General features: G+C 39.2%; 2 protein-coding genes across 16 annotated transcripts in view; both read left to right on the forward strand.

The window, feature by feature from the left end:
• Nucleotides 1–10,375: 10,375 nt before the first annotated feature.
• On the forward strand, nt 10,376–12,019 carry LOC132123976 (transmembrane protein 200A-like). The gene has a single exon (XM_059534680.1). The coding sequence runs from the start codon at nt 10,418–10,420 to the stop codon at nt 11,972–11,974; it is 1,557 nt and encodes a 518-aa protein (XP_059390663.1). The 5' UTR covers nt 10,376–10,417; the 3' UTR covers nt 11,975–12,019.
• Nucleotides 12,020–16,919: 4,900 nt separating this feature from the next.
• LOC132124474 (protein 4.1-like) overlaps nt 16,920–18,076 on the forward strand; it is a 51,025-nt gene continuing 49,868 nt past the window's right edge. For 11 of the 15 annotated variants that reach the window (XM_059535505.1, XM_059535507.1, XM_059535500.1 and 8 more), the window contains exon 1: nt 16,921–17,083. The gene's annotated coding sequence lies outside the window, so the exon portion shown is untranslated. Of the gene's footprint in view, nt 17,084–17,122; nt 17,613–18,076 lie in introns of those variants that run through there. The other 4 variants (XM_059535495.1, XM_059535504.1, XM_059535501.1 and 1 more) reach the window with 4 other exon arrangements.

Below are 18,076 nucleotides of genomic sequence, written 5' to 3' on the forward strand. Positions count from 1 at the left end.
CAGATACTCTACATATTTATAAACCCTCTTTCTTAAACTTTGTACACACACTTTGTACAACAGATTTCATTGTCTCATCAGCACCCTAATAAACCGTGCAAACCTCCTCTGAATGCTGTCGTCTGTATTCTGAATCATAATTCTGCTTTAATGGAGCTGTAAGTAAATGTTGATTGATGTGTTTGGGTTTCTTTGGTTTTATATGATATTATAGGTGGACGTTCTTGGGCAACACTTGATCTGGTTGGCTGTGGAACATCAGGACACAAGAGATGATGTCTGTCTTTCTTCACAGCAGACGCACGTCTCTCCTGTCTTTCTGTAGGACGACCGCAGCATTAGTGGAGGAACACACTGATTTATCTGCGTTTATTAATAGAGCAAAGCAGGAGAATCTCGACCTGAAGCAGCCTGAGATCTGTACAATCAGTAAATGTTTTTCTGCTCGAGCGTCATGTTAATGTTTCTCAACCAGTCACCGGTAAATCAATCATGTTAACCTTATTTATAAACCAGTTATCATTTATGTTGTGGCCAGCTGGAGAAGCTGTTTACAGTAAAGTTCACCCAAAAATGGCCATCTGAGATCAGGAGGAGTTTGTTTCTTCATCAGGTTTGTAGAAATGTAGCACTGCATCAGTGTCTCATCAATGGATGCTCTGCAGTGAATGGGTGCCGTCAGAATGAGAGTCTGATAAAAACATCCCAATAATCCACAGCACTCCAGTCCATCAGTGAACATCTGGAGAAGACAAAAGATGAAACACATCCAGCATTAAGATGATTTTAACTCAAATAATCCATAATAACACTTCCTCCAGTGAAAAAGTGTTCTTGTCTGAATCAGGAGAGAAATCTGCACAGATCAAGCTGCGTTTAAACATTCCTCACACTATTGATGCTGGATTTGTTTCAGGTTTTGTCTTCTCCAGATGTTCACTGTTGGACTGGAGTGCTGTGGATTATTGTGATGTTTTTATCAGACTCTCATTCTGACGGCACCCATTCACTGCAGAGCATCCATTGATGAGACACTGATGCAATGCTGCATTTCTACAAACCTGATGAAGACACAAACTCATCTTTATCTTGGATGAACTGTGCATGAGTACATTATCAGCACATTGGCATTTTTGGCTGAACTGTTCCTTTAAACAGTGTGTTTTAAAGAAAATTACTACATGAGGTTTACGGCTGTTAACATGAATGATGTTGTGTAATTTAACAGTGCGACTGATGTTTGTTTTCGGGTCGCAGTGATTGGAAACACCCAAAGGCTCTTCATGCAAATGTGAAGCAGGTCACTTTAAAAGCCAGCAGCAGACAGATGCTCAGTAAGAGGGAATAATGGAGCTGTTTGCATCTCCGGACAGAAGTGAATGAATCATCAGGGTGTGAAACTCAAACAGACAAAACAATTCATGAACGTCTGACTCTGAATCAGATGCAGCTGCATAAATACCATTTATATGTGTTTATATGTTATGCAGCCGATGAATCAGACATGCATTATTACTTACAGGAGGTTTTGGCGCAATCTAATGACATTTTGTGGTTGGCAGTGTCCTTAAATGTTCATCCATCATGATTAACTGCTGGACAGCAGATGAAGATGGGAGTAGATCTGACAGGAAAACATTGTGGTTCAACACTTCCAGTCACTGTAACCAGAGCTACGCTACAGTATAATGCACATCTCATTTACAGTCAGAATGATTTACTAGAATTCACAGACTGTTAACGGTAAAGAATATCCAGAAATGATCATTTTGTCATCATGCTGTTCAACACAACACAAGACAAAAATTATTTTGCTGTATTTAATCAAATCCAGTGGGGGGGGGGGTTCGTGTTGTTTTGGACCCCTCTGACTTTTATTAAACTTTTGACAAGCTAATATTTGACAAAATATATTATGTTGGGTTTCACAGAAGTACAAAGTCATGCATGTTTGGAAGAACATGATGCCAGAATGATCATTTTAGGTGAATAATTTCTTTAACTAGCTGCAATTCATAATGGGCGTCTAAAGTCTTAAGTGTCAAGTTTTCCAAACTGAGATTTATGCATCATATGAAAGCATCTCTCCATTGATGTGTGGTTTGTTCGGAGGACAATATTTGTCTGAGATACAACTATTTGAAAATCTGGAATCTGAGGGAGCAAAAAAATCTAAATATTGAGAAAATCTTCTTTAAAGTTGTTCAGATGAAGTTCTCAGCGATGCATATTACTAATCAAACATTAAGTTTTGATATATTTACAGTAGGACATTTACAAAATATCTTCATGGAACATGTTCTTAATATCCTAATGATTTTTGGCATAAAAGAAAAAAAGATAATTTTGACAATGATTTTTTTTTTTTTTTTTTTGGATGTTGCTAAAAATATACCCCAGAGACTTAAGGTTTTGTGCTCCAGGGTTACAAATGTACATCACTGTCACTGGTGCAGAAAAAAAAATAAAAATTACATGATGTTTATATGTGTGTGAACATTCCACTGTTACTATTATTATCAGTGCTCATGAGTTTTGGCTTTTAGGTTCCAGTTAAATGTGACAACTTGCCCCAGTGTAAGATTCAACCAGTTATATAGTCCGTCATCTAATGTTAGAGTGGTTTTATTGTGTTCAACTATTAGAAAATTTAGTTTGGAGACAGAATTCACTATATTATCCTGATTTCAGAGCTTTTTGAATTAGACGAATCAAAGTACAAAAGCACTGCTAGAGCTTGTGACAACTAGCCCCGGTCAGATGCCTTTAGCGTTTGCAGAATGTTGTAAACATTCCTCATTTTTCCATGTGAGTGGTTAGACGAGGGCCTTGTGCTGAGAATAACCTCTCGGGTCAGGCTCGGCTGTCCCATGAGGCATCTGAAGAGGATTATGAGAGGGTTTGATGACGCAGGTCTGTGGGAATCAGAAGGTCTGGGATCTGCGGTTGTGCTGTAGCACACGTCTGTCTGAGATGAGATCCTCCAGCTGTAGTGGGAGAGGAAGATGCTTTCTCACGTCCCTGTGGAGAGCCGGAGCACAGCTGGAGGGGCTCGTTAAATGCACTCCGCCATCACTGAGCCAAAACACTGTTCCTCTCCAGCACTTGATTGTGTCTTGAGGCGAGATGTAGGAACTTTAAAGGCTGAGAAGGTCTGGCTTAATGAGCGTCTCTCTGAGGTGCAGCAGGATCTCCGCAGCCTGAAACTTGTTAGTTTGCAGCATTTCATCTTTATCCTGAGCTCAGCATCTACAGGAGGCACTTTGGGTGTGATTATTTGCATATAAACTGGAGCGTTACCAATTAAAAACGCTGCTGATGAAAAGTGAAGGCCTTCGATTTTGAAATGAGTAACAATTACACTAATCTAGAACCAGTGTTGGGGAAAGTTACTTTTAGAAGGCATTTCTTGGTTACATTTTATGGAAAGTAATGCATTATGTTACATTTGCATTACTTTTTCTCACATAGGCTTGAGGTGCTTATTTAGTTTTAATAACAAAAACCCCAAAAGGTATTTTTTGGCAACTGTAAAGGCCCTTTCACACCTTTCAAAGTGAAAATAATAATCTTTATGCTGAAAGAAATGCCTCTGTACTCACTCCTGAGTGAATTCTCTCAACACGAGGACAAGAGAGATGTTGTGAATAAATGGGAAAACAGTAATGCGTTACTTTACTTGTAACTTGAAAAAAGTAACCTGGTTATGTAACTTGTGTTACCTTTTATGCATTACTTTATTAGTTGATTAAAAAGTAATCTGATTATGTAACTTGCGTTACTTGTTACTTTACTAGTTACTTGAAAAATTAATCTGATTACATAATTTGGTTTACTTGTAATGCGTTACTTCACTAAAAAGTAATCTGATTACGTAACTTGTTAATTGTAATGCGTTACTTCACTAAAAAGTAATCTGATTACGTTACTCATGTTACTTGTAATGCATTACTTCACTAAAAGTAATCTGATTACGTAACTCGCGTTACTTGTAATGCATTACTTCACTAAAAAGTAATCTGATTACGTAACTCGCGTTACTTGTAATGCGTTACTTCACTAAAAAGTAATCTGATTACGTAACTTGTTACTTGTAATGCGTTACTTCACTAAAAAGTAATCTGATTACGTAACTCGCGTTACTTGTAATGCATTACTTCACTATAAAGAAATCTGATTACGTTACTCATGTTACTTGTAATGCATTACTTCACTAAAAGTAATCTGATTACGTAACTCGCGTTACTTGTAATGCATTACTTCACTAAAAAGAAATCTGATTACGTAACTCGCGTTACTTGTAATGCGTTACTTCACTAAAAAGTAATCTGATTACATAACTCGCGTTACTTGTAATGCGTTACTTCACTAAAAAGTAATCTGATTACGTAACTTGTTACTTGTAATGCGTTACTTCACTAAAAAGTAATCTGATTACGTAACTCGCGTTACTTGTAATGCATTACTTCACTAAAAAGAAATCTGATTACGTTACTCATGTTACTTGTAATGCATTACTTCACTAAAAGTAATCTGATTACGTAACTCGCGTTACTTGTAATGCATTACTTCACTAAAAAGAAATCTGATTACGTTACTCTTGTTACTTGTAATGTGTTACTTCACTGAAAAGTAATCTGATTACGTTACTCATGTTACTTGTAATGCATTACTTTACTAGTTACTTGAAAAAAATAATCTGATTACATAACTCTGTTTACTTGTAATGCGTTACTTTCACTGAAAAGTGATCTGATTGCGTAACTCGCGTTACATGTAATGTGTTACCCTCAACACTGTGAAAACCACATTATAACCAGGATCACATACTAAAACTGCTGATTTTTGGATTTATTCTCAAATGTTGTTACATTTTTTCTTAATGCGTATCTTTTCCTGATCAGCATTTGTCAATTGCTTGTTTCAATCAGTTAAGCTGGTTATTGATCTTTGGGTTGATCTCTGGCCTCTGGAATGATATTGATTATATAATGGTATTGATTAACCCTACACTTCTCTTCAGCAGATGCTCACAAACAATTATCACTTCAGTTTAATGAGTTGAGTTTTGTCATTTTATCATACATTAATATTTGCTTTGGCAGGTCACTTATTCTTCCTCTAGTGCAGACAAAAGACTAACATGAAATACCATGGTACAATGATGTTTTGAACGTTGTTTTTTTATGTATATCATGGTATTCTTTGGAGCACATTGGAGGACCGTGCCATTACGGGGAAATTAATATGGTAAGTGGTCAGTTACAGTGTCGTGGTGCCACTACAATACTTTTTGAAGACCAGTATGAATATGAAGCGTCTGTATGAAAAAGCCTTCTGTTATTATTTGATTTATTGTCGTTTACATTAGAGAAGGGGGTGATAAATAGTCATAAATACATTTAACAGGGAACGTTCTGTCAATATTATTGCATTATGGCACATTTTGACTGGTTATGAACATGTTCCCAATGCCGCATGAATATGTTGTTTTTTGGCATGTATTTGACCAGCAGCAACAAAGAGGCGCGACGCGACTAGTGAACGCAGCTGACCCGTCGCTCGCGCTCGCAGGTAAGCGCGCGTCGCTCTCCGTGCGGTTTCTCACCGTGTCTGAACGGGTTTGACGCGCGTCGTCACTTATCGGGTTAAAGAAGGCAATTATTCAAATCCTGCAGCACTTCCACCGGATCCGGGCTGCGGTATCATAGCAACAACACCCGAGAAGCGGCGCAACATCAGCCGCAGTGACGGCGGAGCCCGAACCCGGAGCGCAGAACTCCGGCGCGCGCGACCCTCCCCGCAGAAGAGCGCGAGACGGGCGCGCGGTTTGCGCGGGAAGACTCCTGACTGGAAATACTGGAAATAACGAACTTAACGTGCAAAATGCTCTCTTCTGAAGAGAGAAAGTTTGCGTTTCGTTGCACGGATACGAATTTATTAGTCGTATTTCACGGTAAGCGATCGTTTTTCTCCTCAGACGGATCTTCACCGTGTCGATGGAGTAGATTTATGATTTATTGACGGATATACCTGTAAATCGATCGATGTGTGAATGCGTGACTGTGTCTCTTCTGGTTTTGTATGTTTAAGGGTCGTTAAATGTACCGAATATCACGAGCTGTTACGCACGATATTTTCCACGCATAAACCTCGCCGATTTTCCGGTTTCTGTTCAGTTTTACCTTCATATTGAGAAGCAGGATGTTTTAAATGATCTTTATTCATTGATTTGTTTAATCCCTTCCTTTAACAGGGGGATTCGCTGTTCTCCATCTCTCACAATCACCATATTTATTAACAGTCACTGCATATTATATTTAAAAATTCAATTAAATTCTCCATTTTTATTGTCCTCGTGTCTGTATTGAGATTAGAAACGTCTGAATTCGTGGCAACATCACATAAACTGTCAAAAATAAGAGCCTTAGGCTTTTAAATTGAGACAAAGTTACTGTAAATCCCCTTATTATGGAATAACACCGACCTGTTTGAAGCCATGGAGGAGTAGCTGGTTATTGATTATTGACTGTCATTGATCTGCAGGGCTGGAGAATGTGTATACTGTGGTGAACCTGTCCATGTTTCAGGTTTATGAGGTCGTATTTGATCAAAGTGCTTAAACCTAGCTTTTAGAGATCTTCTAAGAACCCAAGCATCTCTCTAAAATATGAAAGCTTTAAAATTGGATTACTACAAAACCTTGAAGATCGTCCAGTTAGAGAAAGAGTTCTGCATGAGGATGAGAATGATTAATCAAACACCTGAATGAGGACAAGCTGTTTTCTGCAGAGTTTGTTACATCACTGCTTTATAATGCACTTGCTTAGTCATGGAAGATCTTGTTTAAAGCCAGTGCTATGGTTAATGCAGGATTTCTTTTTTTGTATTTATTATTTGTTTGCCTGAAAAAGTTGTATTTCCGGTGAATGTTTGGAAGAACCCAACATTTTCACCACCTGAACTGGCTTTACGTCTTTGTTTCACTTATTTCAGTTAAACCCGTCCATAGCAGCAAGTTCAATAATGCATGTGCTGTTTCTAGCAAGTCTCCCTGATAGCACACATCACAGAGACGTCTGTATTTACCTTTGTTTGTAGGGATGCATGATTTTAGATTTTAGACATTCTGATAATATCGTGCATCCCTTTCTGTTTGCTCATCTGCGATATATCTATAGGATGTTTCCTATTTGATGTCAAATAGACATTTGGAAGATGTCTTTAAGATGTTTATGATTTAGAATGAATGTAAAACTGAATTGTCAGATGTTTGTACATAGCAGCAGATGCTTTCCAGATGAAGAGATCTTCTCACAGATGTGTGTGTGTGTGTGTGTTATCTGGGAGTATAGCGAGGCTATAAACTGCGCTCCCTCCAGCATTTCACACACTGGAAAAAACTAATCTAAAGAAGGAGAAGCTGGATTCAGATCAGTGGAAGGTAGGTTTGCCAGCAGCACATCCTTCAGATGGATGTTTTGCTCGTGCGAACAGCGTATCATTCATTTTCCACCCACGAATGGAAGTCAGCAGCACATGCTTGGTGATATTTGTTTATTTGTTTGAGGAATATTATTTGTTGACTCGTGCGCCCTGCGTTTGCAAGTGGAATCAGATAGTAATGGCCGTCATTTTTAGCTCCATTACCTTTACATTTCTCTGCACTGATGGTGCCAGGAAATCACATTTCTGTTTACTGCATAGTTTTACAACCAAACTCTCTCATCTGGTGTCTTATCCTCATGACCCCCGCTGCCCTCCATCCAGTCCTCCAGAAATGAACATAAAGGTCATATTGATCCATAAATCCTTCTCGGCCGTGTTTGAGATGTCCGTTCATGTGTGTGTCTCTGAAGACTCTGTGGATGTGCCGCTCTTTTCTCTGTTTCCTTTGATGTGGAAGGATCTGCGCACACCTTTGAACCCCGGCGGCCTGCGAGATCATCCATTTTCTGGACTGATGGAGCGTTTTCAGCTTTATTTTATTAAACGTGGAGACCTCCGTTTGCCAAACACACGCAGGAATTCGTCAAATCTGTAAATCTTTGCGGGTGGAAATATAAAAGCAGAGCCAACACAGAAAGCAGTGTGTTTCGTAACACCAGTCTGCAGCATCTGTGGATTGTAATATTAGGAAAGAAATGATGAGGTTTGTAGAAATGTAGCACTGCATCAGTGTCTCATCAACGGATGCTCTGCAGTGAATGGGTGCCGTCAGAATGAGAGTCTGATAAAAACATCACAATAATCCACAGCACTCCAGTCCATCAGTGAACATCTGGAGAAGACAAAAGATGAAACACATCCAGCATTAAGATGATTTTAACTCAAACACATAGAGTATATAATCCATAATAAAAATGTTCTGGTCTGAATCAGGAGAGAAATCTGCACAGATCAAGCAGCGTTTAAACAGATCTAAACTAATATGTGAGAGACAACAGGAGAAGCACTTTTTCACTGGAGGAAGCTATTCCTTTTAGACAAGCAGTGCATCTGAGCAGTTATTTAAGCAGGGCATGTAATAAAGTTTGTGATCCTCTGTAGTGCACTAGAAAGTAAATACAGAGCAGGGTCATAAACGCTCATAACGGACACACTTATCAGCTGACAGCAAGGAAAATAAAGTTTTCTTAAATTTTTTTCTGACAGTGTTGGACAATAAAACTGCACCATCATTCACCCGACGTTCAAGAGAATTGCTGTCTGTACGTTCAGAGTTAAATCACTCATTTTCTAGAATCGTAGGGTTTACTGCTGAAAGATTCATGACTGACGAGATAGACGCTACATGCATCATGTTTATAAAGCACTGGAGGGTCATCACTGGTCAGAAGAAGTCAGATCTGTTGATTCATGTTAAATCTATGTCCATCTAACGTGTCGAGAGACTCCAAACACACTTAATGAGCACAGCAGAAGACAAATGGACAATCGAGATCCAGCGAGAAACTAATTCATTTTTGTCTTCTTTTCTCCCCTGATGATTCAGAACTAATGAACCCTGGTGCTGGAAACTCAAATGTGTGTTTTCCCTCTGGAAGTCCCTGTTGAAAACAACATTTAATTGGTGCCATAAATTATTGGACTACACTGCAGAAAAGCAGACGGGTTCACAAAGGCCAGTGCAAAGTAGATTCTGCCTGTTTCCATTCACAGCATGAAATAAACATCCAGTGGATCATATATCTCTGTTCCACTGAACAGAATAGTTTCTCCTGAAAAAGTTGTCTCCTAACCTTGCATTTTTCCACTGTCTCAAACCTAGTAGTCCTGTATGTACTACACAAACAAGATTTTTTCTACCTTTTTCAACCTTATATTCACTCATTTGCATTCCTACAGATTGAGGTAGAATCAGTTTTTATGTCAAATCAACGAACAGATGCTTTTCATCTTTCTGTGTGGAGTCTGGTGTGAATCATGTCATCTGTCTCACACTGCTTGTGTTCTTCTTTGACTCATGTGTGGCTGATCTCTGCTGTGTGTTTGTGCTGCATTAACACACACCATCCATATGCTGTTCACAGAAACCACGTCTCGCTCCTCTCAGAGTCCAGTGAACACGCCGCTCTGCCTGGGTTCAGTCTCTCATTCACAGCCTTCCAGATACTAGAGAGCTTTCATCAGGATCATGGAACATCCGTCTAATGAAGAACCAATAGGAGCACAGCATGTGTGTGTGTGTGTGTGTGTGTGTGTGAGAGAGAGACGTTCTTTGGAAATGGGTAATACTGGTGTGTGTCTGTATATATACAGTATATATTCACATCAGCATTGGCATGATTCTGGTAATAGGTGAGAAATCAATTTTGTTCACAAAGGATGCATTTCTTTGATCAAAAATACAGTAAAAATGGTAATAGTGTTGAAGTATTATTTTATTTTAAAACGGCTGTTTTCTGTGTGAATCTGTGTTAAAGTGTAATGTATTTCTGTGATGCTCCGCTGTATTTTCAGCATCATTCCTCCAGTCTTCAGTGTCACATGATCCACAGATGAACAGAACATTTAAAAGAACAGCATTTATTTTAAATAGAAATCTTTTGGAACATTATAAATGTCTTTACTGTCACTTTCGATCAATGTCTATTCATTTATTTATTTCTAAATGTCCCCAAATTTATGAATGGTAGCGTATTGTGATTTCCAGAAAAAATATTAAGCGCCAAAAACATTTTATTTGAATAAATAAAAATAACATCAACATAGTTATTTTTGCTGAATGACCACACTCACATATACATGCGTTAGCCTGTACTGTAAGTTCTTGTTGTATATAACTGTTGCGTGTAATGCTAAATCTATATGTTAGATTTTTGGAGTATGTGTCTAGATCTCACGGCGTTCCCAGCACACGCTAATGTTCTCATATTCTCTTTATCTTCTCCAGGATGATTAATTGAGCACCATCATGATCGCCACAGGGGGTCTGCTGCGGATATCTGCCAGGAGACAGGACTCGCTCCGCGCCAAGAACCGAGCCGAGAACAAGCGCAAGAGGAAAGAGAAGAAAAAGAGGAAGAATGAAGTGGTAGTGGTGAAAGGAAAGCTCAAGCTGTGCTCTGTATCTGGCCTGGTCGCTGCTGTTGGGATTCTGGTGCTTCTGGTTGGAGTGGCCATGGCTGTGTTGGGCTACTGGCCCAAGGAGAGTCCACTGTACCCAGGACTGATGAACACACAGACCTCTCCGAGGACTTACGAGAGCCGAGGATCACTCAATGTGACCGGCAGACCGCCTTGGGATCTCCTAGATAAAGACTTCAGGAGCTCCAATGGGACTGCTGAGCTGGATCCGCCGAAACTGGGAGCGTTCACTGCATTCATCGACAGATACCTATACTCAGACAAGCTGAAGGTGTTCGGACCTTTAATCATGGGCATCGGGATCTTCCTATTCATTTGTGGCAATGCAGTACTTCATGAAAACAGAGACAAAAAGACCAAAATCATTAACCTCAGAGACATCTACTCAACGGTGATTGACATTCATAGTCTGCGGAGCAAGGAGTCGGCTCCGCTCAACGGTTTCGTGAACTACTGCCAATCGAAAGACACCAAATCGAATGGTTCCCCTCATAAGGGCTCCTGGCCGTCTCCAGGATCTGAACGACATGACGCAGAAAGCATGATCCAATCACGACATCCATCTACCACCATCCCACCATTCTTGTCTTTGGAAAGACAGAGCTTTACGGACACCGTCTACAGTATCTATCAAGATCAGAACCGAATCAGCACGGCGGAGCCTGAGCTAAAGCAATGGGAAACCAGGACCATCGTGTCAACTTCGGTCAATGCTTTCACCCTTCCAATGATGAAGCTCAACCACCGAGGAGCTTCAGAGAGAAGGGGTTCGGATAAAACCGGCGAGGCCAAACGAGAGTTCCTGGACGCCGAGGCCATTTGCAGACGTTTAGAGGATCTGGTAGCATCCAGGACCATCACGAAGGCCAAAGTGGAACCTGCTCAAACTCATCCCAAGCTTGCGCTGGATTCGGTGGAGGTTTACAAGAGCAGTGGGAGTTTGCAAGGAGCTCCTCGTGTCTCTCTGCAGGGTTCCCAGGTTCAGCTGCTCTTGTCCAGTTCTCCGAGCCGCAAGGCCACCGGATCTCACCTGTCCTTGAGCGCTTTGTCTGACCTCTCCAGGTGCATCGATCTGGACATCTGTCCATCCACTCCTACAGTGGAGCGATCGAGACGGCTCAGCTGTCCTCGGCTGGAGGGCCTCAGCAGCGGAGGCTACACCAAACTTGAAGGCCTTGGCGGCGAATCCTTCGAGTCCACAGACAACGCCACGTTCAGTCGAGAGAGCTCCGTTGAGGTTTTGGAAAAGGAGCGGGAGCTTCATGATGAGACGCTTCGGCAGGAAGCGTCCATCAGACAGTATTCAAAGAAACAGAAACTCATAATAGTTTCCCAGTCGGACACCACTTTAGAAGATGTGGACATGGACAGTGTGGAAGTTTAACTTTGGTGATTCGCTGTTAGTCTGACATGCAGTGAACACAATCGAGACGTGCAAAGCCTCTCAGTCTTTAATACTGTTTCCTCAAGGAATTCCACGCTAAAACCCGATGGCAAACAAGAAACGTTCAGCATGATAGCACAGCTATGCTCCACTAACTTAAAAAATGACTTTATACTTCCAGTAGTAGTTTATTTGTGGCTCTTTTGGTTTATCAGTGAAGTTTGGCTGAAGTCTGAGCAGCATGTTTTATACTGTCACCTACTTGCACTTTTTTTTACCACCAAATTATCAATTATTTTTAGAAATTGACTTAATAGCAATATCTCATTTGAAATGTTTATGTTTGCATTTTGCCTCTGAGATGTTAACTACACTTGTATGCTGTCAGTTTAAGTTTGTTTGATTTGAGCTCGAATGAGTCCAATCCTGACGTTAGCTAGCACAGTGGTTCAGTACTGTCTAAAATGTAATGTCCATTACAGTATATTTAAAATATCATGAGAGTGTAGTCTTTTAGAAGAGTTTTGGGGTCGATTATATAACAGTGTGTCTTCAAAGCAGATCTCATTTAGCTCTAGAAAAGGACTAATGCTGCGTTCCATTCAAAATCAGATGTTCTTGCTTAATGTCTCCATCCTTAAAGAGATTTTCCTCACAATTCTGACTTTAATTCTCACAGTTCATAGGATCTAGTGAGTTTTATCTATGTCAGTTTATATCTCGCGATACTGACTTTTATCTCTGAATTGTAGGAAACAGAGTCAAGAATTGTAAGATATTTACTCAGAATTGTGAGAATTCTGGTTAAAGTTTGGCGGGTTGTAATGGATGGCTTCTGAAATATGCTTGCATGAGTTTGCGCAGGCGTGAATGAAAGTGGCATGTTTCTGAGCTGAATGGAACGCAGTGTGTTCTGTGGAGTTTAATGAACAGATGCTCATGTTGGAGTTTGTCTTTGTCACAGTGTTGAAATATAATGATAAACTCTTCTAACGCTTCCCTCGTCCGTTCAGTCATTTCATCTCCATTTGCCTTTAAAAGAACCATCGGATTCTTCTAATTAAGTAATAAACACAATGAATGCATCTGAAAACAACTGAAAAACCGCTTGAACCCGTCCTGGATCTGTCTCTGTGATTATTAACCTCCTGTAGAGAAGATCAGCACTAGATCACCAGGGTGATCCCCATCGTCTGAATACTCTGGACGAGCTATTAAACTCTCGGTTCATAAAGATGAATCATATTAATCACATTGAGGTGGTTTTGGATGGCTTCTCTGATGTGTTTGCAGGAGCTGCAGGGAAACACAGACTGAAATATTCCCAGTACGTTTGCTTTTAAATCCTTTCCATGTCAGTCAATTGTAAAATCACTTCCTCAGTGACAGGAAGTGACGTCATTTTGGAGGGAAAACCCCAGAACATCAGTAAGTATTATCAGTAGATTTGATTTAGTGTTAGTTGGTCTAAAATAGAAAAACTGAGATGTCCAAACCTTTGATTTGACCCATCATGCCTTACACCATGCCGCATCTTAATTTACATATATAATGCTATTATTTTTTTACATTTAATTTTCCCATTGACATAATACATGTTTTTTTTTTAATGCACTTTTTAAATCTGGTCTAAAACACAAAATCAGTTTGATAAGTTTGATAATACTATTTTATTCTGAGTTCAATTTAGATAATATATTATTAACAATAGTAATAATAATTATTAATATGTTCGCTTTTACAGTAAATATATTTAATATTAGGGTTAGGGAAATTAATTAGAATCTTAATTTTAATTATATTAATAGTGATATTTTTAGATAATCTTGCCAAAGCCCTCAAGTGGGTGCTGGTTTTACATGCACTGGTTTAGACTGGTTTAGACTGGTTTGGGTCCAGTCTCAGTGTTATTCTGTATCTCTGTAAATCTGAGGGATTTATTGTTTTGTTCTGTTGAAAATATTATCAGTAGGACTGAGAAATAATTGCAACCTTTCAGAGATTGTGAATGAAAATCCGATGACAGTTTGATGGCTGCACAGTGTTTGACAGAAAATAAAGCTTTGTGTTTGAGCAAGATAAAAGCGGACACACTATCGGTCAGAGAATATCTCATCATCTCAGTTCAGTGAGAAACACTGTCAGCATCCACAGATCTCATCACAGCAGCGTTTACTCGCTTCCAGATAAAAGATGGTTTAAAATAGCTCTCATACTTCTGAGTTGCATTATGTAACAGTCAATGCTGTTTATGTAACCCTGCCAAAACACACTCTCGTTCTCCCAGCATGCACTGCAGCAAAATACAGATTCCCAGCTTTCATGGATGACTGAGAGAGAGCATGCAGCTGGTGTTCAGTGTAATGTCTGGAGCACGCAGTGCATTATGGGTGTGAGTGAGGGCACAGAGTCATCAGAGGAGCAGAAACACTGAAGAGTTTAATAATGGCTGCTGCTTCTATAAATACACCTAGAAACTGATGAATCCTTCAGCGCCGCCCGGTGGCACCCGTTCACCTCACATTACAACACATTCTTTAAAGAGAAAAAAGATGGGATTATATTTGCATAAGGAATAAAATAAATTACTAAGTGATCCTATTACTCTATCCTAAAAATAATAATAATAATAATGTAAATGCTATAAAAATGTCCTCTTAAAATGAACAGATATCGCCTTGAGATATAAATGCTCAATACTGTTTTAATAATATGTTTAATTCAGTGTTATTTTAGTATCATTGATATTCTATTATAGTTTCTGTTAATATTTTGAATTGGATTTTTTTTATATTGTTTTAGTTGTGGTTTGTCATTTTTAATTAAATTTTTTTATTATTGTGTATAAGGTTTTATACATTTTATGTGTTAGTTTTTCTTTAGTTTTAGTTATTTAAGTACTTTACGTTAACTAAACAAAATGAAAAATGCTGACAACTAGCTGAAATAAAATAAGGTTTTAGTTTTTAACTGTAATAACCCTGTTTTATTTGTCATGAAAATAATCACAATGCAAAAAGAAAAAAAAATATTATCTGAATATTTAATGTTTATATTTAATTATATCTATATATGGACAAAAAAATTATTTTACATGTTTTGTGAGCTTCATGTACTTTGAGAAATAGAAGACAGACAGAAATCTTCACATTAGCATGAAGTCAGTGACATAATCAGAGATCAATATTGCATTCATCTCACTGACTCATTTATTGATGCATATTAATGAGACTCCTTGATCATAACTGAGTTTGTGTGAGTCGATCTGAATCCTGAGAGACACGAAACCAGACAAACACAGAGATCTGATGATGTTTCATCTGGTTTATGTAATATTCCTATGACTCTGATCTCAGGTTTGCTGTGGATTCACAGTCGGATATAATATTATACATCAGCGCAATGATTTTAAAACATAACAATCATAAAAGTGTAGGCACTGTTGCATGCATCATATAATTAAACTACATTTGTCTGTTTATTATGTCGTTATCATCCTGTTATCCTGCCCTTTGAGAGACTAATGAAAAGTATTAGTTTAAATGTTAATCTGAATGTTGTCTCTGTCCAATAGAGAGCGCCATCGCTCCACTTCTGCAGGAATAATGCTGATTTTCTTCATGCTTGAATTTATTTGTGAAGAAAAATATGATTACATGCTTGATAAACCAGATTAGCATTGAGTTTGAGCTGCATCGTATCCTCTGTTCGCTCGATGGTAATGCTTTTTTAAGTCTGGAATTTATAATTTACCAGACATGAGGATGTCCAACAGATGCTCCAGTGAGAACGAAAGCTGTTTTGAAGTGTGTTTTTCAGCTGAATATTCCGGTCAGATTTCTGGCAGACACTGATGAGCCAAACTTCTGTTCCCAAACTCTGCAGAGGAGCTCGGAGATCTTCTGTTCTGGTGTTATTTGGCAGCTCAGGCAGGTTTCAGGAAAGTGCATCTGTAGGGAGTGTAATGTGAGACTGAGCTGCAGTGTTTCTGTGCAGGTGATTCCACTCTCCTGAGTGTCTGTGCATCGAGCAGTTATATTGTGTTGTGCTTCTCTCATCTGTCTCTGGTTTACTCGGGTGACCCTAACCCTAATGGATTAAGATGATACCTGGTTCCTTTCCACTATCGCCTTTGGCTTGCTTAGTTGGGGAAACGTAATTTCTGGCAATTTTTCTGGCAAATAATACTGTTGGCTTGATTTCACAGACACTGTTTGAGCAGAACTGAACTGGATGATGACATCACTGAATCAATAAGTTGATATCTCACAATTATGAGTTTATGAGTGAGATATAGAGTTGCATTTACCTTTTTTTTCATGTTTATTCATACTGCATATGATCTCTGCTCCTCTTCTGCAGAAGTGCTGTTTTAATAAAGCCCTGCTTGTCTGCACTGGTGCTGCTTTATAAGAGACAGACTCTCAGTCTCTGAGGAACATTTGCCATCTAACAGACGTCACGCTCAGATCCACTGATGCCTCAGACAGGAATTAAAGGCTTTAGGTGGAAGGTTTTCAGAGGAATTGCATCAGATTCAGGCTCTGTGAAAGACTGATTCCCATCATGAATTTATTGATCTGACTGAGATTCATTCAGCTGGAAGTGATTCGACTGTCGCTCAGATTACATGGGTAATTTTACCCAGAAATCTATTTATTTCTAAATTGTAGTAAATTGTTTATAGATGATTACAAATGAGCAGCAAGTAACAAACTGAATTAAAGTTTTTTTTTTTAAATGCATGCTTCAATAATCTTGTAAATTAAGCACCTACAACTTCGAAATCATTTTGACAGTGTAATGAAAAGCAATCATCACTGATTTAAATAGTTTCTCCATCAGTTGTTGATGTCTGATCTCTTAATCGGGACGAAAGAGCAGATGTTTTCATCAGTCTGACTGACAGCAGAGAGAGCCAATCAGGGCGCGCTCTGAGGATGCTCATTATCATAAGTGGGTGTGGTCAGGTTTGCGCTCGGAGATCCACAGCTGCTGCTGCTGAACATCTTCATCACGGGTCCAGCCTCAATCTCATCCTCGTCCTCATCTGCTCTGGATTACTGCCTCCGGACCTCAGGACGCTCTGTCAAAGTGAAGGAATCAGAGGTGGGATTGTTTCTCTGAATCCATCGCAGGTTCACAGCAGTGTGTGTTTGAGGTTTGTGTCTCTGACCCGCTGCGCGCGTCCGCGTTCATTCACTACATACACAGTTCTCTCCTGAACGCGCACTGCTGTTCAGCTCATTAATTAACGCGTTAGTGGGTTTATTTGTGTTTTCCTCAGTGTTTCTTTCTCTGTTATATCTTCAGGACATTTGGTTTCTCTCTGTTCTGTAGACTGTGTGTGTTAATGGCTATTTATATCTGTAACTGAAGCCATGAGAATATTAAATGACAGATTCCATCCGGACAGGAATGTTGTGCGCGCGGCCGACGCCACAGATGGTCCGGCGCGCTCCAGAACGCGCACAGCATTCCAGTCCGGACCGAGGCTAGCTCTGCTGTTTCCCGTGTCACACACACACACACACACACACACACACACACACACACTTTAAACCATCTCTCTGTGTCTCTCTGGCCTCTGAATCATCGCGTGACCCTGCTGATGGACCCCTGGATGAACCTCGATCTGGTGAGTTTATGGATTTATTCTGCATAACATCATGCACTGCTTGTGATCAGATCCAAATATAGATGATGAATGCTACAGAAATCTCTGACAGTAAATCCCCAGATTAAAGAATGTAGGTTATAAAAGCATTATGGAAACAGTGTTTCGAGGTGTTTCCGAAACGTTGAAATGTCCAGTGATCAAAACCTTATTTAAAGATTACAAAAGTGGTTCTTTCACTCCAAATAGAACCTTATTTAAATGTTTCTTTTTAATATGTCCGAGTTTTATTGTCGTGATTAGAACGTTGAAAGTGAAACAAATGTTTCTGTGAAAATAGAACTTTATTTGAATGTTCTTTGTAATATTCTAAGAACAGTAAAATGTTGAGTTTTTTGCCGTAGTTATAATAAGAATATATAAAATAATTATTATAACGTAATTAGAACATTCTAACTTTATTTTTACACAAGATGTTTGAAAAT

Source organism: Carassius carassius, chromosome 42, assembly GCF_963082965.1.
Source record: "Carassius carassius chromosome 42, fCarCar2.1, whole genome shotgun sequence".
NCBI lineage: Eukaryota > Metazoa > Chordata > Actinopteri > Cypriniformes > Cyprinidae > Carassius > Carassius carassius.

Excerpts from the sequence above, each read along its gene's own strand:
- LOC132123976 (XM_059534680.1), top strand. The coding sequence starts at position 10,418 with ATGATCGCCACAGGGGGTCTGCTGCGGATATCTGCCAGGAGACAGGAC.